The sequence below is a fragment of the Apteryx mantelli genome, chromosome 10 (genome assembly GCF_036417845.1).
Source record: "Apteryx mantelli isolate bAptMan1 chromosome 10, bAptMan1.hap1, whole genome shotgun sequence".
Lineage (NCBI taxonomy): Eukaryota > Metazoa > Chordata > Aves > Apterygiformes > Apterygidae > Apteryx > Apteryx mantelli.
Window position 1 is genome coordinate 5,141,288 of NC_089987.1, and position 27,614 is coordinate 5,168,901.

The window sequence follows — 27,614 nt, forward strand, 5'->3', positions numbered from 1 at the left end:
TACATTCTTTTCCCACATGCTGTTTTTCATTTCCCCATCTTTGTGCCTTATTCACTTCCACAGACGCTACCAACCGTGCTACGTCCTTCTTGCTTCTTTATTGCTAACACACTGAATTCCCTTTAGCTAGAGGTGAGGGGGAAGGGGAAAATGGTGGAGTGAAATTGCTACCACTAGACAGCTAGCCTTAATGAGAGCTCTTAATGACAGCTAGCCTTAAATGGGTATTTCATTGCTCTGTGAGGGTTACCCAGTCTGTTGCACAGAGCACAGCAGACATGATTATCCAGCCAGGGAGTGCTTGCACAGATCTGGGATCTCCACCAAATGCAGTGAAGAGCATCATGTTCAACCAGCAAATGGACCAGCAGCTGCCGAAAGTGCGCGTCCTTACAACAGCCTAGCAGGCAGCTCACTCGCCGCGGCCGGGGAGCCGCAGCCAGCATCTGCTTCCCTTTTCTGGGACCTTCAAATCCATGTCTTCTGTTTCCAAAGGACACTCTAGCTTTCTTTAATTGTTATTTTCCAGATGGGGGCTGATAAGAGTTTTAATGATGCCATTCCTTATTAGCCTACTTTTAATAGTAAAATGCTAATTGAATGTAGTTTTGTTAGCAGTTCTGTAATTGACTTCATCTCTTTTAACAAAGTTTCAAATTTCAAATTTATCCAGCCCTAGTGTTCTGAAATATATATATATATATTTTTTTTTTTTTTGCCAATGACAGCCTCACCAACAAAGTACCATGAGACGTGCCTTCAGTCTCCCTATCATGATTTGCACATTATGTCCAGGGTAATTTCTCAGATCAATAAACAATTTGCTCTTTTCTTCCTCTTCATTCCCTTCTCCATTTTTCTCAAAGATAGGTTCAAAATTCACAGTATATAACATAAATATTAGCAACTTTACAGTTAAAAAAACTATTGCTTTCTTGGATTTTCACTTTCACACCTTAAAAAGGTCAATTTTTAACCTTGCTCAATGCTTTATTCTTGCTAGAAGTAGAAATGCAATGTATCAAACTACAGATTCCAACATGGAAACATCTCAATGAAGTGACAATTAGTGACAGAGTTACTTTAGTCTCTCAAGAAGCTTTCAGGTGACTATATGATTATTGCAGTGCAAGTCCTGCATTCTTCTATATATCACTCTTCATGCAATCATGCTGGGGAATTATGGAATCAATCGAGACAAAAATTAGCTACCAAGAATACACGATTTCCAAACCAATCACTGTCAAAATACAGAACATATTTTCTAAACTTGGATTTTAAACTTCTAAAAGCTGGAAGATCTCTAGATTCATGCAACAATTTAGCTGCACTAATATATGTGATAGATACACTGCATCGTCCAGCATGGTAACCAAATAGAAGAGTAAGCGTAAGGCTCTTGTAATAATTTAAAAAAAAATAAAACAGCTATTTATTGTGAACAGCTGCCTAACAGCAAGCCAGCAAAGTAACTCTAACATGGGAATCAGATACCCCAAAAAACCCTACTCTATCTAAATAACCTGTCCTTGTACTACGGGTCTGCAAAAATGACATTCTCAAATCCTGCAAGACTTAAACATGAAGGCAAGTAAGCTTGAGTGACTACAAGAAAAAATTGCAACTCTAAAATAACATTGAAAAAGTAAACATTATGAATAAACATGCATCCCTATATAGCTAGGCCCAATATCCCATCCAAAGTCTTGAATGCTGAACTTTTACTGCCTGGCTTAGAATCTTGAGTGAACGTAGGCAACAAAAGCACCTGACACTCAGTTTTATCAGCCATCTCTAAGTTGTTTTGCCACTGGTTGGGAAATATTAAATGCTTCATCAAACAGACAAAACAGGAGCTATTTTTGCTGCATTTACAGACAAGAAAAAAATAAAGACGTCTTAAAAGCTATGAAAGGCATATCGAAAGTCAAAAACCATGCATCCCTGAAAACTCTGTAAGGTTATTTTTTCCAGCTGTCTTTTCCTTTATCTCCTTTTTATTAATGCAGTGCATTTTAAAGTTGATTTCAGCAAACTGTTTCCATTTGACTTTATACGACACACCTTAACCATCCTCTGATTCAAGTTATTAGAAGCAATAGAAAGTCTCCCATAACTTTTGTCTGTTCAGGCCCTCTCTACTTAGGTTGTGTTTGGAGATCTAACACGTAACAAAAGTGGCAGAAGCCAAAGATAAATTGTGTTATATACTTGAAAGAAAGCTGTAACTACCTTGATACATCTGACTGCTTCTAATGTGAAACAAAGTCAGTCTATCATGAATCTCAAGCATAATGACTTTTTATAAACCTAAATTTACGGTGTTTTAGAACTATTAAATTAAGGTATTATATATTAGTGTAATAATTTTTTTAACTAACTTGGAAAAAGAAGGTTGTGTGAACCCAAGAAACCACCAAGTATTTGCCAGAGTTTCTGCCAAGACTTGTTAAAAATGTCCCGTTGAAGAGAGATTCAATCCAAAAAAACCACCTTGTTCTTAATGATGATAGATGATGAAGACCCCAAAACACTCTGTTCACAATAACTCTACATTGTGGCTATCAGTAAATTCTATTTTGCTCTTCTCTGTCATTGGCCATACATTAGTGAATACAGGGTAAAATGGAACAACTTGCTAGATCTGTGCAAAACCAGTATGTAAAGTAAAATTGTTACTCTGGTAGCTAGAAAAGTGTAAGAGTGAATCTCTGACCCTTCTATTTCCAGTGGAGGCTTTGCCATTCATTCCACGGGAACTTTAATTCTTCCCAACAGTTTACAACAGAAGATTTCTGTACCTCTCAGTACCACACAGTAAAAATGCAGTAATTTAAGGTTACCGGCAGTTTGAAGAGCACCAGAAAACAGAATGTCAACTCTTTCCAAGGTGCTTGGCAAAAACATACAAAGCTCTTTGGAACTGTATTTTTGAAAGCTACTGCTAAATTTCTAAAACCCCACAAACTGATCAAATGTATCACAAATTGCTAGAAACTATCATCAAATCAACGTGGTTCCATTTTACTGGCACCCTCCAAGAGCTTACTTTCTCTCTATGCATACACTGTAAAAATTACTTCACCCGTTGATAACTTTTATAAGGGCTACCAGAGATTCTCTGCCACAAAAACTGAGACAACAAAAAAATATATTCAGTTCATTTGTGTCAAGACACACCTCATTGTCAAAGTCATACCTCAATATACCCAATTCTGCACTTGTAAAACTGTTTAATTCAATTTTGCAACAAGAACCTCAGTTATTCAAACTTTATTTTCTTCACTACATAGTCACTCTGGGTTACTGTGATAATTCATTCATCAAATTTTATCATTTCCTTCTCTAAAAATACTATCAGGTGAACCATAAAATCTAATTATGCATAACGTCTACATTTTCTGACTCAGCAAGCCAAAAGTTGCCTTCATTCCAACTGAAAGCATCGTTTTGTCCTTTCCTGCTATTGACACAGATATATAAATATGTATGCGTAAGCATGTGTATATATGTGTGTGCAAAATTGGCATGCATATATAATATATAGAGATATAGTTTAATACATGTGCATGAAAGCATTAATGTGCTTTCAGCAGTTTCACTTCACTCTATGGTAGTTGGCAAGGGAAGTAACAGACACCCAAAGGCTTGCAGATACAAGTCAAATACATGCTATTGATTCACAGTAATCGATATCAATCATTACTTTACTTTGCTGTGCTAATCCAAACTGCATATCGAAACTTGCAGTACTGTTGGATCAAATGGTTTACCACAGAAATAAAGCACAAAGTAGTAGGAATGTATACCCCAGATTATTAGAGGTTTTGGACTGTAGAAAAAGCCCGAGTTTGTGTAACAGGAAATACAATATATAAAAGTGCTAATTATCTTTTTAACATACTGAGATCTATTACAATGAACTACTTATCAAATATTTTCTTGAATATCCCAGTTGCAACTGGGATGCTCACTCTAATGCCAAAGAAACATTAAGCTGCATTAATCTAACAATTAGTTTTTCTTTCAAAAAAATGCTCTTCTAGAAATCATCCAAAAACATGAAAATGATTTTAAGGATGTTGGAAAGACAACTGCTTGCTTTTAGCTCTAACAGGCAATTATAAGGTTATAAACAAGATTTATCAACAACTGTTTGAGAATAAATCATATGTAATCCAGACCACACATCTTGCACAAACTGAGATTCTAATGAAACGCAGAATGCTAACTTCGTTGAGTGATTAATTTCATTGTATTTAAACTGTTACATAATATCTTTTATTAAGGAACTTCATGCAATAAGATCTTCCTTGTTAAAGTTACTAATAAACTTAATAAAGTTAAGATCTTTCTGGTTTTCTCAACCTATGCTACAACAAAACTACTATATAATACCAATGTAACAAAAAAACCTACTACAGAATAATAGCAAGCTACAATTCTCACAACCAGTGTTGCCTACTCTGGCAAAGGCTATAACACCAAAAAATATAAACTTACCAAATCGTGATTTAGTAAAAGATTAATAGCCTCTTTTCCTCAAAGAATACACATGGCAACCTTTGGGTGTTTTAACCAATAAGTATTAGAAATAGGCTTAAACCATAAATGCTCTAAGAAACATTCCCAAAATATAAGATGACCTTTATGTGAAGTTCTAGTAATATGCAGTAATATTCTATCCATACCATATTCTTTTCAGAAAATAACTTTCTAAGCAACGTAACAGATGTTACTGAAATCATGTACATCACCATAAAAAATATGATTCAGCTCTTTCATCAGCTTCAGAAACATTTTTCTTGGTCACTTATCTCTGTTTTTATCTCATATATGAATGAGTTTTTTGATCTTCTGTGAAACCTAGCCCATCAATACATAGCTTATGTCTTTTCATAACAAATATACCTTCAAAAAAAGAAAATATTTCATGATATTGAAGCCTACAGATAAAAAATAAAATTCAATCATAATCCATTAATGCAACAGTTATATTTTTAGACTCTCATCACCCGCTATTAACAATTAAAATAATAGCATTCAAGGAAAATCCATATGATACAAAGAACAAATTCTGCTCCTGAAATTGTAAGAAAATTACTTTTTAGAGGAAAGAACTGCAGAGTAAATATACACAAGGTCCTATAATAAAAGGTTGGATTTTGCGCAAAATTTGCCTGAAGGCAAGAAACAAAAATTCCAGACAATAGAAATAGATCAAGTCTTTCTTTTTAAAGTCCCAGTACATTTCATAAACTTGCTAGTTAAAACCAGCCCACAAACCTAGGAATTATCAATATTTAATTCTTAACTATAGTTATTTTGCAAATAAAATATTATTTTTCCAAAAGAAACAAAAAATATTTGCAGGCTTTCTAATCCTTTGGTGCCTAAATACAGGAAGGATTTTCTTTTTTTTCCACCCACCTGTAACGGTATTGTCTTTTCTCACTGTGAAAAATAAGGTAATTTCCAGTCACATACAATTGCTTACCATAACATTGTTCAATGTCAAGAAATACAATTTAAGGAAGCTAACAGTAAGATTTTGTGAAAGTTTGAGTTGTTAAATTATTAACCTGTTAGATACAAAAGTTTGGTGGATAATAGCTATGAATTCTATATTTTGCTGAATATAAATGTAGCCATTAGTAAGGAAAAAATCTGTTTAATGCTTTAGTTAAGCAGGCAGAAAAAAAGAACACAGAAAGAGTCAAAACCCAAAAGTCTTCACACTGAATAAACCACAGCTGAAAAAGAAAAGTAGGATATTTGCATAAAGCACTCCAAACGTTAAAAATTCTCTCCCTTGTAGCAATGAGATCTTGCTTCTAGTGGGACTTAGGACTCAAGGAGGTTCTGCTGCATCCGTTAGACCAAGGTAAAGCAATTTTAAACCTATCTTAAACAAGCTGTTCAAGATTGTCTACTGGGGATGAATCCAGTATAGCGCGGCCCCACTGCTGCGAGAGACACGCCAGCATCCAGGCAAACAAAACTACCTTGAACCCTTCTCCGGGAATCGCTGGCACAATGGCCCTACGAGGTTGGTTCACACCAGGAATGAGGCAGCAGATGCTAGAGCAGCCTTAGACAGCTCCACTGTGTGTGCAGCGCAGGGCTTATCTTCTCCAGGCGGTCAGCAAGGGAAAGCTGGTGTTTGAGTCTGGAAGATGCTCTGCACTGAGCAAACTGTTGGGTTTTGTGGTTTACTTAATTCTCTGATATCAGTGTTCTATTACAGTGTGCTTAACAAACATGTAAGCCATCCTAAAATGATGGAATTACAATAGAAATAAGATAGAAATTTAGGTAACAAGTAGAAATTAAGCTAAAATGCCATTTTCAACCAGCAAAATATAAATAATGCAACAGGACCTGCTCCACCTATACCGTGTAGAGAGAGGATTCAGCTATGCTTTGTAACTACAGTCCCACCACATCATTAGAAACCAAATATTAATGTTCAGGATCTGGAAGCAGCCACAACTATTCTGGGTTTTGGTTTTATATCTTGTACAAAACAAAGCCAATCATGAAGCCTTGTATTTACAGTCATAACCGAGCATTGGCTCAGTGCTGATATAGAGAAAAGAGAATCTACACCTAAAAGGAAAACAGGATTTAACTACAAAGTTATTTTCATTTCATACTAACTGCTTCTTTCTGACACTAATCAACATTATTAAATAATAATCTATAATGATCTATGGCCATATTGGACTTCAATTACATAGCTGTAAACCAAAAATATACTCAGGCTTCATAGGCATTTCTTCAACTCAACACCTTTTTAAAACACAGCATTATCTGTAGTTGATCGCTTTTTATAGGTTTATATTATTACTCTATTTATATGATTTAGAACTAATGAGAGGGTCAACCACTATTTCTGATCTAATAGATTTTCTCGCTCATTTAAATTGCAGTTATAGAATGACTAAGACATTTAACAACAACAAATATAAAGTATGTATTCATAATACTGCATCTGGTTTTAATCCTACTATATACTCAATATAGTAACATTCATACTGCACTTTCAGGCAAAAAGAACTGGACTTATTTAGAATGAGCCTCATATAAAGGTAGAATCAAAATATTTGGAGATTCTCTGAATAATTTGCTGAAATATATCATGATGAAGGTGTGAGAGTACACCTAACTTCACGGAGAATTCAGAAGTATACTTAAAGGATATGTGGGTTTTTTTTTCTAATTTAAGGGAATGTAAGTCTGAGAAACAAACTATAGTTTGTAGTAGACAAGTAATGAGGTAAAACAAACCTTTAGTTTAATGAAGCAGGTTAGTTTCCCCAGGATCAGACTTTGTTGTTCAATTTTTACTGAAAATTAAAGCTGCAGTCATAGCACCGAGATTCTCAAATAAAGTAAAAAAAAATTTAATGATATTAGTAACTCTACTTATTTTTTGGAAGTTAGTCAACAATATATCATGGACTTTAAAAAAATAATTTAACACGGTCTACTAATTTTATTAATCAGGAGAATCATGCTAATATATTTCTATGAATACATTTATTGTGCCTCGAATACAGAAAGACCTTACAGCAGTCCTGGGATTACCAGCTAACGTGGAGAGCACAGAAGGCTTCAAAACTGATATTTAGGAAGAGCAGGGAAGTTTTTTTCAAGTGTAAATCATTCATTTCAATTTCAGCCAGAGAAATCAATGGACAAGAAAACAGATCTCTCGTCAATTAGGATTACTTCTGTAGATCTGCCGTCCTGGCATGTCTTGGAAATTTTACATTGACAATTCAGCCTTAAACTACATTTACTGACCAGTAGTCAGTAAATTTAGTAAATTTAACCATGGCACGGTGCATTCAAAAATTTAAACTTATAAAAACCTCACCGTATGCAGCTAAGACAAGGCGTATATTCCCGTTACAACCCTAAGCCTGAGGATCTGTCGCTTGGTTACGATATTGTCATATTACAGTTTTACTCCAAAAACAAGGAACCACAAGTATTTTAAAGCGCTACCTTTGGCATATCTCTCTGCCATAGCCTAACAAAAACACAGCTAGCGTACCGCGGTATTCAGAGGATGTCAGAGAGCACGTTACGTTTCCCTGGAAGCTGTACGATGCAGCCTTCGCCCCCTGACAACCCGCACGGCACGAGCCTGCCCTGCCTCCGCGAGGAGCAGGCCTCACCCACCTACGCAATCAATATTAGAAAATTTAGCGCCTAATGGTGGAACAGTCAGAAACGAAGCCTTAAACCACGCGACCCAAAAGCCCGCTTCCGAACGGCCCCCGGCTCCGGGGACGCCTCCTGCACACGTCCCAGCTGACGCACCAGGGCGACTTCACCTCAACGCCGTGCGCGTGGCAGCACACGGGCACGAGTGGCGGCAAGGGACCGAATTAACTTACAGTCACCTTAACAAAGGGGACAGGGTTTTTCCCCCGAAGCAGCGATGCCACCTTGGAGCACCTCCAGACGCTGCCCGGTACCCAGTGGCCACCGCCTTCTCCACAGGCACCAGCGCAAGGCCCAGCGGTTCGTGCCCACCACGTCCTTCTACCCACTTCATCAATCAGATGCTATAATCTACCTTACAGGAGAGCTGGAGGTGCCCAAATGCTCATAAATGTCAGTGGAAATAACTGCTCGACTCAGCTTCCTAACTGAAGACAACGCACCTCCGCGCTGAAGGAGACGAGATACCTGAATTCCTCTGAAAAGGTGGGCCTTCGCAACCCAAATCTCACTGCTTTCAGAAATAGCTTATTTCTAACAGTGCCCACGTTTCTGAAACGCGGAATGACTCTGTAAATAATAAATCAATATCTGAATACAAATAACGAGTCAGACGTTCCTCAGCCTCTCTCTCTGCTTTCCACATACATTTGCACAACAGAAAAATCATATTTCAAAGAACACAAGCTTGAACTCGTGCTAGCTTGTGTGAATACAGAAATGCGAGGGAAGTATTTGTGCAGCTACCCAAGATCTTCTCGCACTGTGTTTATGTTCATGAAGAGCAGTAAAAAAACAACCTTCCGCTCTGTGACAAACCACACGCAGGAAGGGATACCAGGACGGCCGGAGCAGACGCTCCTTAGCTCTTGTGCCAGAAAACTCAAGTGAATAATCACTCCCGGTGTTTTCGCTTCCACAGAGATGATGGTTTTCTAGACCACTGTCACATCCATCCTCAGTTGTTTCTTTTCCAACCTGAGGAGTCCTGCTCTATTTAATCTCTCCATTTCTTACCTCTGATTATCTACATAACCCTTCTCTGAAGCTTTTCTAAGTCTACCGCACCCTTTCTAAGGTGCCGTGACAAGAACACAGTATTCATCTTTCTATTTGTCCTCTGGTCACTGTTAAGGACAGAGCTGACATTTTCAAAGACCAATCCACAGTGGTTCCAAAAGTTCTTCTGAGTTTTATATATGCTTAATCTGCAGTTATCGACAAACTCTGCCATTCAGGACTGTTAAATCCCTCTGCAACACTATAATCTCTGCATTACTTGTCATTCTCATGAATTCTTTTGTATGATCTGGAAATTCTGTCACCTCACGGTTTGTCTCCTTTATCAGATCATTTTTTACAATGCTAAACATCACGAATCACTGTATAGACCCTTAAAAAAAAAATCTACTGGTAAAACCTTCCCTGTGTGATTTATTTCCACACTATTTCCTAGGGGTGGAACCTGGAAACTACCATCTTTTAGCCAAAGAGGACAGTCCCTCTTTGCAGAAAAATCCAAGTATGCTTTATTGATCAAATCTTTATCAACACTTTTGACTCCCCTTCAAAGAGCTTGATGCGTTTAGGAGATACCACTTCCCTTCACAAGAGCCATGTTGACTCTTCCACCTCATGCCTAACCACAAGTTTATCTATCCCAGTGTTTGTTACAGCTTAGCTTCGACTAATTTACCGAATGAGGGAGTCATAGTCAGTGGGCTCTAGATCTTCAGGTTTGGAAGGCTTCCTAAGGCTCCTTTTCAAAAAGGAGCAGCAGGATATTTGCCATCCACTGTTCCAGTGGGAGTGAGACCAACACTTGTGAGTAGTTACAGGCCACAGTTAAGAGTCCAGCAATTCCCTGTTTGAGCCCCTCTCAAGATCCTTTGGTCCTTGCTACCTTATACTGTTCATTCACCTGTTTGTCCTACCACTATTTCTTCTGACACTTCAGTTTGAGATGCTCCTTCAAACTTGCATCCCCTTCCTTCATCGAGAACATCTGTGGTCTGACAGCCTCCCTAAACTGTCCTTGCAGGGAACACACCAGTTTCCGAAATCCTTAGAAAACTTTTCACTAGTGGTTTATACAGCTTTAGGAGTTGCTTCTCAAAACTACATTTAATTTAATTCGAATGGGACTTTCACTTTTTAAGGGATATTAGGATCTGGAGGAACCTCCTTTGAGTCTTTCTGAACTTCTGGTGCAAGCCAATTTGTTCATGTTAACAGTTTGTCTGCCATTTGCTTGTCACAAATTTATGAAAATCAGAATCTCTTGACAGCTGATTCATGAGCCAAACCAAAGGCAGATTCTGCTCTTAAATTATTCACAATGAAATAATTTCCCAGCCCTTCAACACAATCCTATCCTACTTTCAAAGCTACTACATGAGGGTCTCCATGGTTCATTACACAAGCAGCAGGGAGTCCCTCTTTGAGAGACTTAAGGAGGAAAAATGGCAACCTAGCTGTATTTTGCCTCTAGCCCTTGATTTAAAAAGCTGATAGGCAAATTTCAGTCCAGGTCTAAAAATATAATTAACTCTGACAGTTGAATGAGAATTTTAGAAAATTGCTCTTTTGAACAGCATGTGAAGAAAAAAAATCATCTTCATCTCTTACCTCTGCTTCAAGTAAGCATTGCACTAGAATGCAAAGACAAAGCATTGTACCCGTCTCCAGCAAATATAAACTACATACATACACTTTATGATCACTGCAAAGCTGCTTAGTTTGTTCCCAGAATTAAAAGATGGTTTGGGATGGGAAAGTTTCCTACATAACAGAACATGGTCAAAGCATATTTTCTTGTCACCAAGAAAAAGAACCAGAGTACGTGTCCAGCAGCAGCTAACACATTTAGAACTTGAAGTAGGTGGTTCTTAACTGGAGCTGTATCTTTTTATCTGAACCTTTGAAATTACCAATCTTTGTGAAATCTTAAAAAAATGATCAATTTTCTACTACTTACAGAGTGTCCTTCATCAGTCGTACCCTAAAGGAAACAGTATGGCTAGTTCTTAAGATTTCTCATTAATAGATAATTATATTTTTTCAAATCATTGTTGACTGTGTAGATCATGATTTCATGCTTTTTTTTAAGATCATTTATTAAATAATAATTACTCTAAGATCCTCAGAGGAAAATAAGTTAAAAAATCAGTAATATCACTATATGCTTTTTTCAAAAAAATAATCCACATACTAATAAGATTCTATTAATTCAAATTAATTTTCATGTTGCAGTAACCCTTAGCAAATTCAGATTAGAAAGCCCAACAGCACAGTAATAATGGATGAAGTTGATTTATTACATTTTCCTATTTACAAAATTTGAGCCTGCTCTTCATTGTTCATTAACTTTTGTTGGTGATAGAATTCATAGATCTTTACAGTTTTTCCTTTACATAATCCGTGACTTCCCCATTGCAGACATTGCTTTTTGAATATCCCGATGGAACCATTAATCCAACCCCATCAAGAACAATAAGTAATATTTACATGTTTTGTTTGCCAAGTAGAAAAGAATCTGTTGAGGAATAGTTGTTATGCTAAACGCATGCTTTTTTTAGTCTGGTCTCCTAAAGAAATAGCATTTTAGGTGATCATGCCATCTCTCCAGCAAGCCCTCTCTGATCCATTTTAAACCTATCAACTAGTTTCAACCAAACCGGACAAAAAATTTCCAAGATACAAAGTTCCCAAAAGTTTCGTGAAAACTACAGCCACATGAGGGAAAAAGACCTACTAATGCCTGCAAAGATAGAAAAGTGGGAAGAGCTTCCATTTCGGACGTGCATATTCGCTGCCCAGTCAGGCTAGCTGTAGCCGCAGGACATGCTTTCTTTTATCCAGCCTGAAACTACAGAAATTAGAAAATAACACCAGCAGTGCTGGGGGTACTGTGAGATCATCTAGCAACATGGTGCAGGAGGTGTTACATGCACATAGGAGAACCTGGGTTTATTGCAGGAAATGAATATTTGTAGGAAACCAGCTTTCATTGCTTCCATTGTTCATGAAACAACTTGTATTATATCGTAAGTCAGGTTTGGACATGAATTTCTGTTAAATTAATACAGCTACTGAATTCAAGTTCTATCCACACTTAGCTACATCCACATTTCCTCTTTTTTGCAATTCTAATAAGTAAAAAATATATTAAGACACATGTTATTGGATTACAGGGATCTCTACTACTTTCAATTTCTGGACTTCATTGTTGTACAGATTTTTATTATCAAAATCCATTCTCATCTCCAGCAAGCTCAATTGAAAATGTAAGCTTAATGGTTTCTTGCATGCATTACAGAAATGAAAAGAAAAACTTCTGAAGCAGTACAGCGTAGTACAGGCATACCTTGTTTTATTGTGCTTCACAGATACTGCACTTTTTTACAAATTGAAGGTTTGTGGCAACCCTGTGTTGAGCAAGTCTATCAGCACCATTTTTCCAGCAGCATGTGCTCACTTCGTGTCTCTGTGTCACATTTTGGTAACTCTCACAATATTTCAAACTTTTTCATTATTATTATACCTGTTATGGTGACCTGTGATCTTGGATGTTACTACTGTAATTGTTTTGGTGCACCCCGAACCGCACCAATATAAGATGGCGAACTTGATTGATAAATGCTGTGTGTGTTCTGACTGCTCCACCAATCAGCCATTCCCCCATCTCGCTCCTTCTCCTCGGGCGTCCCTACTCCCTAAGGCACAACAATATTGAAATTAGGGCAATTAATAACCCTACAATGGCCTCTAAGTGTTCTAGTGAAAGGAAGAGTCGCACATATCTCACTTGAAATCAAAAGCTAGGAATGATTCAGCTTAGTGAGAAAGGCACGTCGAAAGCCAAGACAGGCCAAAAGCTCGGCCTCTTGCGCCAGACAGGGAGCCAAGTTGTGAATGCAAAGGAAAAGTTCTTGGGAACTCTCCAGGGAACACACAAATGAAAGCGAAAAAGCCTTATTGCTGATATGGAGAAAGTTGTAGTGGTCTGGATAGAAGATCAAACCAGCCACAACAGTCCCTTAAGTCAAAGCCTCATCCAGAGCAAGGCCCTAACTCTCTTCAATTCTATGAAGGCTGAGAGAGGTGAGGAAGCTGCAGAAGAAAAGGTTGAAGCTAGCAGAGGGTGGTTCATAAGGTTTAAGGAAAGAAGCCGCCTCCATAACATAAAAGTGCAAGGCGAAGCAGCAAGTGCTGATGTAGAAGCTGCAGCAAGTTATCAGAAGATCTAGCTAAGATAATTGACAAAGATGGCTATGCTAAACAACAGATTTTCAATGCAGACGAAAACAGCCTTCTACTGGAAGAAGATGCCATCTAGGACCTTCATAGCTAGAGAGGAGAAGTCAATGCCTGGCTTCAAAGCTTCAAAGGACAGGCTGACTCTCTTGTTAGGGGCTAATGCAGCTGGTGACTAAGTTGAAGCCAATGTTCATTTACCATTCCAAAAATCCTAAGGCCCTGAAGAATTATGCTAAATCTACTCTGCCTGTGCTCTATAAATGGAACAAAGCCTGGATGACAGCACATCTGTTTACAACATGGTTTACTGAATATTTTAAGCCCACTGTTGACACCTACTGCTCAGAAAAAGGGATTCCTTTCAAAATATTACTGCTCATTGACAATGCACCTGGTCACCCAAGAGCTCTGATGGAGATGTACAATGAGATTAATGTTGTCTTTGTGCCTGCTAACACAACACCCATTCTGCAGCCCATGGATCAAGGAGTAATTTTGACTTTCAAGTCTTATTATTTAAGAAATACATTTCGTAAGGCTACAGCTGCCATAGACAGTGATTCCTCTGATGGATCTGGGCAAAGTAAACTGAAAACTTTCTGGAAAGGATTCACCATTCTAGATGCCATTAAGAACATTCCTAATTCATGGGAGGAGGTCATGGAGAGAAGTTGATTCCAACCCTCATGGATGACTTGGAGGGGTTCAAGACTTCAGTGGAGGAAGTAACAGCAGATGTGGTGGAAATAGCAAGAGAACTAGAATTAGAAGTGGAACCTGAAGATGTGACTGAATTGCTGCAATCTCATGACAAAACTTTAACGGATGAGGAGTTGCTTTTTATGGATGAGCAAAGAAAGTGGTTTCTTGAGATGGAATCTACTCCTGGTCAAGATGCTGTGAATATCGTTGAAATGACAACAAAGGATTCACTGAAGGCTCAGAAGATGGTTAGCATTTTTTAGCAATAAAGTAATTTTTAATTAAGGTATGTTCATTGTTTTTTTAGACATAATGCTATTGCACACAACAGACTACAGTATAGTGTAAACATAACTTTTATATGCACTGGGAAACCAAAAAATTCATGTGACTCACTTTATTGCAATATTCACTTTATTGCAGTGGTCTGGAACCAAACCCACAATATCTCCAAGGTATGTCTATATATAGTATAACATATAGTATATATACTATATAATACAAGCAGTATATACTATAGTATATTTGTATAGTGGTGAGTATCCCTGCCTGTCACATGGGAGACTAGGGCTCATTTCCCTGACCAATTTTTTTTGAGCAGGGGGTTGGACTAGGTGATCTCCAGAGATCCCTTCCAACCTCAACCACTCTGTGCGATTCTGTGATTCAGTGCAAAGATACTTACCGTACAGTAAAAATAGGTAGATTTTTCCAACTGTACTTTATTTCCTTATATTTGTATGGAAAATTGTTAAAGTAAAACCTGATATTTACACGCTCAACTTAGTTCATACTTCCTTTGACCTCCCCCCTCTTCCCACTAAAATCTCCCAAGAAAGTAGGCCTGATCAAAAGTCCTTTCCCACTTTGATGGAAGAATTTCTGTGAGCTTCAAGGCACTTAAGGTCAGACATCATTGCACAGTGATATAGTACTTTAGCATGTGCTTAACAAACAAGACTGACGCTCCATGGAAGTGCTCAGTGATAAGGACAAGCTTTCACTCTGTTGTATCTCAGCTTAAACTGTAATCAAACTAAAATTGCTGAAATAATGTGTTAGCAAAATTGTGCAAATATTTTAACAGTTATTTTATTTTCTAAATAGGATTTGTTTAAATATTCATTCCACATTGTTCACCTGTTCTTCAGAAATATGAGGCAGAGTTATATGGCAGGAGAATAAGGAGATCCAGAAGAACAACACAACTGATTTGTTGAAGTAAGGGCAGAGATGAAATTGGTAGACTTTCCAATAGAAGCAATACATGTTCACAGCAGCATCATGCAGATAAAGATAGGAAAAACAGCACGTACAAAGCCAACAGTATCGACCAAGAAGAAAGTACATGACAATTTGCCATAGATAGGTCTGTATATGCATGTACACATTTGTTAGTATGCATGTCTGAGCACATTGTGTGTGTAAACCTATTACACGGAGGACATAATTCATGTATTTAAATTCCAAATGTATAATTGCATGGCTTCATAAAGAGCCTTAGAAAACAAAGAATATGACGGCCAACTTAAAGTCAATGATCTTCTTAATGTAATTACAGCACATTGGAAAACAGATTAATCCACCAGTACAGTTGATGAGTTTTTAGTTGCCGTTGTTTAAACAATGTTTCAACAGCAAAAAGTGATTTTGACTTGATTCTTTTTGACTGCTTGAAGGAAAAAAAAAAAGGTCAAACTAAAATGTTCTTTCCAAAAGATGGGCAAAAGGAAATTGAAGATTCCCATATTTGAACATTTTAGTTCAACAATAGATCACCAATTACAATGAAATAGTTCTTACTTTTTATGCATTTGACCCTGAATGAAAAATACAGCTGCAGAGCAGAGCAATATTGACTTCAAAATGACATATTGTTAACGACGATAAAAGACACCAGCTGGTCTTTAAATAAGTTCAGGCAAAAAGAATACATCCTCATCAAACTCTTAAAGCCTCATTATATAGGTACAAAGATGTCCACCTCATTTTGTTCCTACAGACTACAAATGACATAGTCCACTTCTGAATTTCACAAAAAGGGTTGGAAACTAAATGGTAAAGGGGATTAATAAGAAAGATTTAAGAAAAAAAGGTTGCCTTTAGAGAGCAGCTGGAAAGAGCAACAGAAGTTGTGGAAAAGAAAAGAAAAATGTTCATTAAATTAAAACACAGCTGCCTTGATAGAGCTTAGCATCATGCTATTACATGTATCCTATTGATCTTTACCATACAGCACTATAAAATGCAAAAGAAAAGTCCTCCATGTATGATAAAACTAAGAGAAAAACACAAAAAGGTTACAATCAGTCATCGTTGAAGAGTTCCAGCAGTTAGTCAGAAGGAAGCAAATGACTATTATTCCCTGAGTGACAGCTATTTAGTCAACATTACAGATGAGCCATATATAATACATATCATTTTTCCTTCTGGAAATACTCTGCCAACCATCTTTTCTTAATGCTACTTTAACAAGTCACAGATAATAATATCAAATTTGTCGTCAGTCCAAAAAATGCCTTCATTAAAGTCTTTCATTAAAGTAAGTACTCAGGGTGACAGTATGACAGTATTTAGTTTGTAAATTGGCAGGAATAAGTTGTTTTTCTTCCTAAAATGCCATTCATTTGGATATTGCTTTATATTATACTATACTCTTGCTAAAGACCGACTTAACAGAAACCACAGGAATGACTTGTAAGCAAACAGGAACATGATCAGATGGAGAAGGTACAGCATTCAGGTAACAGATCAGAACTGCAGCAGTCTCTATCAGTTCAGAGCTATCAAATAAATATCTTTATTGATTTAAAGGAAGCTCTATGGTTCTGTTCTTTTCACTGACTTCAATATCCTACAGGTTTCATCTCCTTGCTAGTAATATATTATTAACACAGTACATAGCTAAGTAATGATGGATAGGTCTGTTGCATTTGTCATCCTACAACAAAGAAAGTATTACTGTAAGTGGATTTGTAGAAAGTAATTTTTTTTTTTTTTTTTTTTTTTTTTTTACAAATTAAAGGCATCATAGTAGAAGCAAACAAATTCTGGATCCAAATACCCTCCATCTTATGAGTCTGAGATTACAGAATTAGGCCCTACATCTTAGTAAGATTAAGATTTGGCCTTACTGGAATGCAGAGGTCAAGGTTTTGCTGAAAAGTACACATTCAAGAGGAAAACAGAGTTTTGTCAAGCTGGCCCAAAGGAGTCCTTATTTCAAACAGCTGCATTAAACCAGCTCATAGAAAATGCAAGGTGAATATCAAAAACTTTCCATTAGTCAACTAAGGATGGATATAGAATCATCTTGGAGGACGTAAAGATGAAAGTCGACAAAAAGATCAGTATGGTTTCATGAAAATCATGGAGAATCTGGCTAGGGAATGGGAATTTAATAACTATTATTCTGCACTCCTTGCTCACAGTATGCTCAGTAAGACTGGGTACAGAAACATTCACTACATTGATTTTGGGCAATGCCATCTTCTTAAAACACTGTCTGAAGCTTTATTTGGGCCAAGGAAAGCTGGAAAGGAGTTGGACTTTTCAGGGGACTTTTTGTTTTGTTTTTGCAAAGATGAGTACAATTACCCATTTAAGAAAAAAATACTATAGAAAGGACCCTGATATTGGGCATCATTAGATGAAGTAGCTGTTGCATCTAAAAATAACCCAAACACATTTCCTTAAAAGTGAAATGAAACTCCAACTAGTGTGTCAATGAAAAATTAGTTGCCAGGGTTTTATTTTATCACAGTTATTTTATAGGAAATTTATTGACAAGGACTGAAACATTTTTTTTCCTCCACCTTCATCTGCAACACAGTTTAAGATAACAACTTCTGAAATCAAAGTTAATACAAACAACACAACAGTTAAACTGTAGCATACTTTGCTGAATAGCTTCAGAGCATAAAAATCTCTTCTCTTTGGTGCTCTCAAGGTCATTAGCATGATTTATTATGAAGCAGGAAATTAGGCACTGGATAGTTCAATATTGGGCAGAAAATTTAATTCCATCGTTGCCATAGAACTGTTGTATCTCCAACAAACTTGTAACCATAGTAACTAGGTTAAAAAGTATTCCTTAAATGTTTTAAAAAATATTTTATCCTTATTAATGACACCAAACACTGAAAAACGACAGCAAATTGTTATTATTTTCCAGTTTTCCAAAACATCCACTGCTGAAATTTGATTCTTCTGAAATATCTTAAGTAAACAGAAGCATTTTAACATGACTTTTCATTAAAATTCTGTTAGCTTAAAGAGAACAAATGTATTCTGTTGTAATTGTTTATGTGACTATCAATATTCTAAAAAAGGGAAGTTTGAGAAGAGACCTTTCAGAAAACTAGATAAATTTGAAGTTCTGTTTTCACTTAATGGTTTGTTGGGACATCAAATACATATCCTTTAATGAAAATATACTATAGTTTAATAATTCATGTACTTGCATTGAAAGCTCGTTAATTTATTGGAGTGCTGTTCATTTCATTACTTTCATTGCTGAGGTAGGTTGTTTCTTTCCCATGAAGGTCAGAAGTGCTCCATCCCTTCATGCGAGCCAGGAATTTGATCAGATGTTAAAATGACATCTCCAATGGTCCATTCAAGTCCAGCTCAGCAGCGTATTTCACACACATTTTCAAGAACACTAGAATAGGAGGAAACCTCATGGTGTCTGTCCTTTCCCTATCAGAAGCTGCCGTATTAGGCAACTGTGATCCTGTATTTATCAAACTCTGTATTCCCTTCTCTTTACTCATACTGGAAGAGTGGTGAAGATTAATTCCTCTTCTTGGGGGACTTGAAACTTTTCTTCTAATCTTCAGCCAAAATTTATACCCACTTGTTATTGTGCCAATATTTTCCTTTGGCTTAAATCACTACACTCGCACTAGATTTACAGAGAACACTTACTGTGTTAGGCTAACAAACTGAGCTCAGACATATATTTTTTGCCCAGTCTTAATGTACTAGTAATATAATTTTCTCTAAAACTACAGAAAACTCCAATTAAAAAAAAATCTAATTTTAATTAGATTTTTATCTATTCCCAATCTTTTTCCTAGCTGGATTAGAAATAACTTTATTAAAACTATTTTTATTGCCTAAGTGCTGTTCATCAGCAACAGAATTTATTTTCCCTTTTCTGTACATCTTTCTACCACTCACTGCTTGCTGCTCATTTATAGATCCTTGCCTGTGGATTTATCTTTTCCTGCAGAGACTGATAGATGCATTTCTTTTACATACCATAATGAGTGCTTTTCTTTGATGCCAACAGACAAAACTCCTTTTAATCAAACGGAGTCTATTTGCTGGAAAAGGTCCTTGCTCAGCAATGCTCCCCAGTAGCCAAATGTTCCAGCATCTCCCCTATGGCACCACTTTTTCAGCTGTCTCATCCTAAATATTATCTCACCACGCTTCCAGCCTCCTTCTGGAGAAATTAGAGTTCTGGCTGGAGACCACCTCCTCTTTTCTGCACTCACTCTTTGGCATGGCCTGCTCGTTTAGATCTGATATGGTGGTGATTTGACAAGAACTGAACAGGAAAAAAACATATCCCATGGATTTTTCCCTATATAGCTCAAATCCACTTCTACTTCTGTAACAAAAAGAAAGGCATTCTCTTCTTTCTGCATCTTTTTTGATGACTGACATGAAGATAGAGGTTCCTGGTAAGGAATCACACAGATTATCTCTTGGTGTTGGGAAAGGTTTTAGGTACATTTCTTCTGTTTTGCATATCATTTTGTTCTCTGTCAGCACACACCATTATCTTCCAGACTTAGACACCCATCTCAGCTAGCTCCTTTCCCTCACCCATTTCTCTTTTGGACCATCTTTCTCCTTTTCCCCCACCTTCTGCCTCATTTTCCAGTGGAACAAATCCACTCCTTAATTCAGTTTTTATTTCATCTGTTGATCTTGTTCTCTGCTGTCTTTCACGCGTCCTCTTCTAATCTACAAGTCTTCTCTCTGGGTTCTGTTCAGACTGGTGGATCATACCATCTCTATCTTGTTATTCTACCACCTTTTCAACTCTTGCCTGAAGTTTGGCATTTTTTCCAGCTGCATCTTTAGTACATAGCAATTCCTTTCCGTGAAGCATATAATTTCTCATATATAAATAGCCTCCATCAGATATCCACTCAAAAATAATAAGCTTCCAGCAGCTTTTCCATCCAGTTATCTTCAGCTTTCCTCCCCTCTTCAGCTTTTTTCAGTGCTGTGTTAACTGAAAAGTTGTGTTTTCTCCTTGCCTTACATGCACAGTTCAGGGAGGGGGCAGTAGGGGGAACAAAACAAAACAGAACAACAAAAAAAATACTCTTCACAGACCATAGCGGTTTCTATCCTGTTTGGGAGCATGAGCCACTTTTTCTTGAGCTTTTGTGCAGGTCAGTCCTGCCATCTATTAGCCCTTTGGCAGCTAAATGCCCATCAGCCAGATCAAAGGAAGAAACCTACACCCGGTCCAATAGTATCTGACCCAAACATCCTCCTTCCCAAAAAACACCAACATCCAAGCAACAAAAACAAACTCTTTTACTGGCAAAAAAACCCCACCAACAAACAAATTAAAAAAAAAAATGCTTTTTCATCTTTCAGCACAAAGGCCCTAAAAATTTGCCTGTTTACCTCTCTATTTTTTAGCCATCACTGAGCATAACAGGTCTTGCCAACTTTTATCAGGCCACTCTTGTCTTCCAGATCTCATGCTACAAGTAAAATACTCATTCTTATGAAGGACGTTCCTTTAAATTCAAATAGGACCATGGATTCATTGTAGGCCCCACAATAAAATGCGCAGCAAATGCTTCTCGTACTCTGCAGATGTCCTCCTTTCCAGATGCCTGGAAGAACTGGAACTTCTTGGCTGTCTTTCCACGATAGCCCTCCTGCACTTTGAACTCTTTATTAGTGTAAGGATTAAACTTCAAAAAATTCCATCACACAGCTCACCACAATTAAGGAATGTCTAGAGACAATCAAATCGATACATAGACCCACCACTCTTAAATTAGTCTTAGAATACATCTCTATAGCATACTGACAAATAACCTATCACTGTAATTACACTGTAATCCCGCACCCCACTGCTTTGTACTTCATTTTAGTTGATGTGGACAAATAAACTGGAAGAGTAACATATGGAGAGAGACTAAAAATTGAATATAATATCCCTGTGCTATATCTGCAAGAGCTAGACAAAACACATCAATAACAGTCAACAGTTGTAGCCTGGGCCATCTGGACACAAAGGCCCGTGTTACCAAGAGCGTATTAAAATATTTTAATCACACCAGCCTCCCTCAGGAATGAAGGATAATATGCAAAAGCTTAGACCCTGCTAGAAGGTGAGATTCCTCTACCTCAAAGCACAGCACGTCTATGATAGTTATTTAATTAAGAGATACCCTAAGCAAGGGTGTGCAAACGGCAAGGCAATAATCTTGTTCCTAAGTGGATATGCTAGGAGGCCAGTAATAGCACAAAAAAGAGCCTCTACACATGTATTTTCTTGTCACGCTAAATACCGATCTGAACTTCTGCAATTAATTAAAACAATTTTTTCAGTTGTCCAGTGCAATAGCTCCTCCCTTATTTACATCACCAACCCTTAATGGATAAAGCCCTCTACAATCCCCTTTTTCTCTTTATACGATTGTTTCCTTAACTGTGAAATAAAATTTAATTGTTCTTCCCCACTCTCCTACTTTTCCCCCCATTCATCCTGCTCCCAACCAAGGCAGCTCAATGCTGGCAGCCGCTGCAACCACCTCGGGCATTTCTAGGCATCGCAGCATGGGGTGGAAAATAGGCAGCGGTCAGAAAAGAGGAATAAACCGCACTGGTAATTCAGTAAAGCAAATGGAGGAGGAAGAAAACACACACAGGATGCAATTGGAAACCTAACTTATGGGGAAATCTAAACCAGACCACACGATGGTAGCAAACAAAGCTAGTCATATCTGAAATTATCACTATCCCAGACATTTCATTCAGCCAGGCAAGCTTCATGTTCCTTACGAGCACAAGTGCAGTAACAAAGATGAAAGCAGAACAAAAATTGTGATTATTTTTCAGACAGCAAGGAGTGTGGTTATTTTCCCACACACACACATTACTGTATCCTAGTTCTTAAATGTTTTTATTGATAAGTTTTATCAGCTGAAGAATTTGATACTTCAAGAAATTACTTTTAACATTTAAGTCAGCAACAAGTCTGACACGTTAAATACTGTATTGCTAGTGAAATTCTAAATCCAATATTCTACAGGCATCTTCCACTCGGACACGGGGAGCGCTATGACAAGCCAATATAACATCACTGGAAATGACAGGACTTTAAAGTGCCTCTGAACTTCTAAAACTGCTTCTTTCAAAATATCCTTAAAGACAGATAAATATCTAAGTATGTGAACCACAGTTTTAGAAACTGCCGTTATTTACCTTTTTCTTGCTATGGAAATACAGTAACACTCTGTACAAATTCAGTATGCTCTAATATCAGTGCTGTGGAATGGCCAGGATATTACAGCAGCTGAGAATACACTAATAAAGTGCCCGGACATTAGCTTTTTCTCGGCTTCGTGATACAAGAGGAGCGCTGGCAGGCTCAGCTGTAGCTAACACGGCTGCACCTTGTTTCTGAGCTCCACCTAGACCTCGGCAGGGCCTGGCAGTGCGGGGACAGCCCGGCACACGGGACCGGCTCCCGCGGGCGACACGTCCTCGGCCACCTCCGGGCACTCGTCACCGCAGCTTGCAGCCTCTTCTCTCCTTGCTTTGATAAAGCCGGTTTTGATACTCTTTCTCAGACATAAGTCCTGGCAGAAAGCAACTTTCTGAAGTAGGAATCAGTCTGAAAATGACTGTACGGTGTTGGAACAAATTCGTTTTTCCTGCTCTGATGTCCTCACGGTGCCTCATGATAATGCTATCGACTGAGTCAGCTCTGTTCATCCTTACAGGGAGCAACTTCAATAGCATTCAATACTATGTTTTTATTATATCCAAACTGTACATTCCTGCTTTGAATTTTGCTCTTCACTTGCCCTTTGAGATTTTTCCAACAGAGGTGGAGAGGTAACAATATTGGGTTACCAAAATATAATACGTATATGTAGTACCTACAACTCCAAGCTTCTGGGCTTTGCTGTATCCTTTAGTTCGCACAAACCGGGTGCCTGGCTACATCGGAATAAAATAGGGAATGCCCCACACTGCCAGCTAAGGCCAAATACTGCTGAAGTCTGGAAGTATTTATTTAAATGCCACATTCTTCCTCAGCTTTCCTTTTCATAAGCCTCTACATCTCAGATTTACAGCCGAGGCTCAGGAGTAGGGAAGGAATAGGTGTCTCACGAAAAGCTGTCACAGTTTAGCTCAACCCCACAGTGGCTCCTGCCTGCAGAGGTGCTGGCTCAGCGTCAGCATTCTCAGCATGCTTTTCTCCTCCAGAGAAAAACCCCGCTATAAAAACCACAGCTACAAAAAACATCTCCCATATCCACTTTACAGTGATCTATGACAGACCAGAGAGATGGCAAAGTTTAAGCTCAAGAGAAATTCTTGCACATCTATAGCTACTATTCATCAGCCTATGTAATGCCTTGTTGAGGCTTTTGAAGATAAGCCCCAAAATAATATGGGAAAGGGAGTAATTGTGGTTCTCATGCCTCACAAAGGCATCTAAACAAAATTTTGCAAATTCATGAGGCTAAGAATAACCATCTGAAACTAAATGATGTACATCATCAATCTTTTCTGCAATTTGTGCAGGATCTGAAACAAGAACATGAACTGGGTGTCTCCAGGATTTTTGATAGATGCAAGGCTCTCTAGAGTAGTATAGGCTACTATTTCTGAAGACTTCATGCTATAGCTTATGAAGATCTGCGAGATATGAAAAAAGACACAAAATAATTGCTTATTTTCAGCATCAACTCCTGCTAAATTTTTTAGTTAGGGAAGAATACTGACTCTTCCCTGCGATCACTAGTTTGAGGATCTAAACCTTTTTATTTAGGCTTTATTAAACATTCCATTACAAATTACTGCAATTGGCCTAGAATATGTCATTCCTGTATTTTAAAAATCTCTAGTATTTTTGTCTCACTTGTCAAACATACACTCTGTGCTACTGTTTGCAATAGACGATAGCCAAAACACTCACGCCTGGATACCTAAAGTAGACAATACTGAAAATAATCTATATTTAAAGTCTTTTTAAACTGATGATGGCTCAGAATATTTCAAGGCACTGATCATTTGCAGCTCCTATAACTTAAACACTATTTTTAAATAAGTGTCTTAGGGCCTTTGAAAATCTGATGCTTTTACACTTCTGTGTTTGCACATCATCTAGCTCACCCAACTCCTGCTGCAGGACTAGCACTTCAAGAATGATAACAAATCAAGATGACAAGGTGCCAGGAAAACATTTAAGCACTAATAGGACCAGAATCATCTCAAGCTTAAGGAACCTCAACTGCCAGGACCGGCATCTTAAACTTCCAATAAATACACTTAATGAAGACACTTCCAGAGAGCAACTCAGAGTATCTGAAATCTAACAAATTGCAAGTCTTTGTTCACAGGCAGCAGGTATGGGGAGGAAGGATAGAAAATAGTAATAATAAAAAAATTAAATACTACAGATCTGTGTACATGTAGCTTTTCTTTCTCCCACTCCTTTAGAATTGTGCAACAGGAGTCTTAAAAATCAACTGTTTAACACATTAACCAAAAACATTTGCTGAGTTATTGATCAATAACCCTCAGATGTTCAAACACTGAAATTGAAAGGAGGAAGTTTGGGAACGGCAATTTTTCCACTACTATACAGGGCACATGAAAAATACTTCAAAAAGATGGAAAAAAATAATAGCAAAGTATATTATTGGTATAAACAGTGGACAGGGAAAGGGGAGAAAATAGAATTTTCAGGGAATTATTCTCCCTTTTTACTGAAAAGAATCAGACCTTTCCTAATCGTTAGTGTCACTGATTAGATGCCAGCTAGCTAAATTACACATTGATCGTAGAGTCAAATTCTGCCCTCGAGCTGTGGGTTTAGCTCTAGCGATCGCATCAGCAGGAATTATGAACCAACCCCACAGCTGTATAGTCTCTTATGGCACTGATACACCTAGGGAAATCAGAGCAACAGGTAGGGTCCCTGCTTCAAAGCTGCCAACGTGCAGAATATATCCACATAATTACAGCTTCCGATGTCTAAATGGCCATGTAAACATCTATTGGCATTTAAGTTTTAATGATAATTTTGTATGCAAGCTATATTTCTGAAGTTCTGGAAAGGCAGTCATTAAGACTCTCTTGTTTATACGGGTGCCTGCAGACATGAGAAAAACTTTCTTTGTGACACCTTTGCAAATAACACAAAACAAAATTGAAAGCACCTACACAGACTTACTTAATCTTTGGGCACTGAAGGTCAGCTAAAGAATCTTAACATTTTTACTTGCGATGTCTTATGAATTCGTTTTAGATCTTGAGAATAAAAAGCAAGATATGCCACACAGTGGCAGTGGGATATTCTTCATAACACCCGTGGCCTAGATTTCAGCACCAGCCTAACACACACGGATACACAATAGGCAGCTACCTCGATTGAAGTTAGCAGCCGCAGGAAAACATACAGCTCTGATTAATGCTTTTGACCAGAGCGTATGCTAGTAAAGTAAAAGTCTCCCATGAATACAAAGCCATGTTCATCTGTCTACACAAAAAGATAGAAAAACAATCCTTTCTGTTCAGCTTTGTGCTTCTTAATTTTGTTTAGGACACTACTACCAACATGTCAGGCATTACAAAACCTGAGAGAAATGAATCAATTGCCTAATATCGAAACTCGATCCTGTTCATTGCTGACTTACCTTGCCAACAGGTCTGGGGAACGGTGGTCTTTGATTTTCTGGAATTAAAATTGGAGTTGCCAAAATAGCTCTTTTTTGTCTTGGAATCCCAAGGTTGCCTTCCATCTTAAAGATTTCCTGAAAAAGAAGACAGCCAATTACTAATGAATAAATTCATTTGTTTATTTTCATTCCCTGCATCTTTAGTTAAAATTAACATGAACTACTAGGTTCCAGCTACTGTATTTTCCAGTGATTAGCAGTAACATGATAACCTATTTAAACTTTCAAGGTTACTCCATTTACAATGACACTAGTAGTGGAACAGCAGTGCTCATTTTGTGTTCCTGTAATTTAGTTTTAAATCTAAGCAAGTATGTCTACCAGAGGACCTTAAATCATATATCTTAAACAAGGTCTGGCTTACCTCAAATACTCGTATGAGACCTGTAAAAGGCCAAACTCTAAAACCTGTTACACAATTCTGCCAGTGTCGCATTTCAAGCCGCATCTATATTCAGGCACTTCTCCTAGTCCAGGCTTTGAGTCAAACAGCACTTACAGATGAATTCGCCAAGAGAATCCCCAACTAGTGAACTCTCAAAAAAAAACCCAAAGCTTGTAAGTTAAGAATAAACAATCAAAACCAAAACCCAGGTGTAATTTAGAATATCAGCTAGTATTTTTTACACAGAGAAAGCTTCATGTGCCTATATCAGAAAGAACAGAAACAAAAGTGTTTTATACAGCAGTCTTCCTTTCCCCCCTGCATCTTTCCTGGGTTTAGTTCCAGCTGAGCTTCAGGCCATTCAGTATCTTCTGGGCTGTAGCAAACTCTCCCCACACCAGACCTTGCCTCCCTGTCTGACCCACAGAATCACAGAATGGTCGAGGTTGGAAGGGTCCTCTGGAGATCATCTAGTCCAACTCCCCTGCTCAAGCAGGGTCACCTAGAGCACATTGCACAGGAGCGTGTCCAGGCGGGTTTTGAATATCTCCAGAGAAGGAGACTCCACAACATCTCTGGGCAACCTGTTCCAGTGCTCTGTCACCCTCACAGTGAAGAAGTTTTTCCTCATGTTCAGATGGAACTGTCTGTGTTTCAGTTTGTGCCCATTGCCTCGCGTCCTGTCGCTGGGCACCACTGAAAAGAGTCTGGCTCCATTCTCCCTGTACCCTCCCTTCAGATACTTGTACACCGTCTTCTCTTCTCCAGGCTGAACAGGCCCAGCCCTCTCAGCCTTTCTTCATACTAGGGATGCTCCAGTCCCTTAATCTTCGTAGCCCTCCACTGGACTCATTCCAGTAGCTCCATGTCTCTCTTGTATTGGGGACCCCAGAACTGGACACAGTTCTCCAGATGTGGCCTCACCAGGGCTGAGTAGAGGGGGAGGATCACCTCCCTTGACCTGCTGGCAACACTCTTCCTAATGCACCCCAGGATACTATTGGCCTTCTTGGCCACCAGGGCACATTGCTGCCTCATGGTCAACTTGTTGTCCACCAAGACCCCCAGGT

General features: G+C 38.1%; 1 protein-coding gene across 3 annotated transcripts in view; it reads right to left on the reverse strand.

Annotated features, from left to right (window-relative positions):
• The window catches only part of CDH13 (cadherin 13), a 534,614-nt gene that overhangs the window by 301,325 nt on the left and 205,675 nt on the right, over positions 1–27,614 (reverse strand). For all 3 annotated transcript variants that reach the window (XM_067302424.1, XM_067302423.1, XM_067302422.1), the window contains exon 4: positions 26,118–26,234. In XM_067302424.1, coding sequence (XP_067158525.1) covers positions 26,118–26,234 — 117 coding nt within the window. The remainder of the gene's footprint in view (positions 1–26,117; positions 26,235–27,614) is intronic.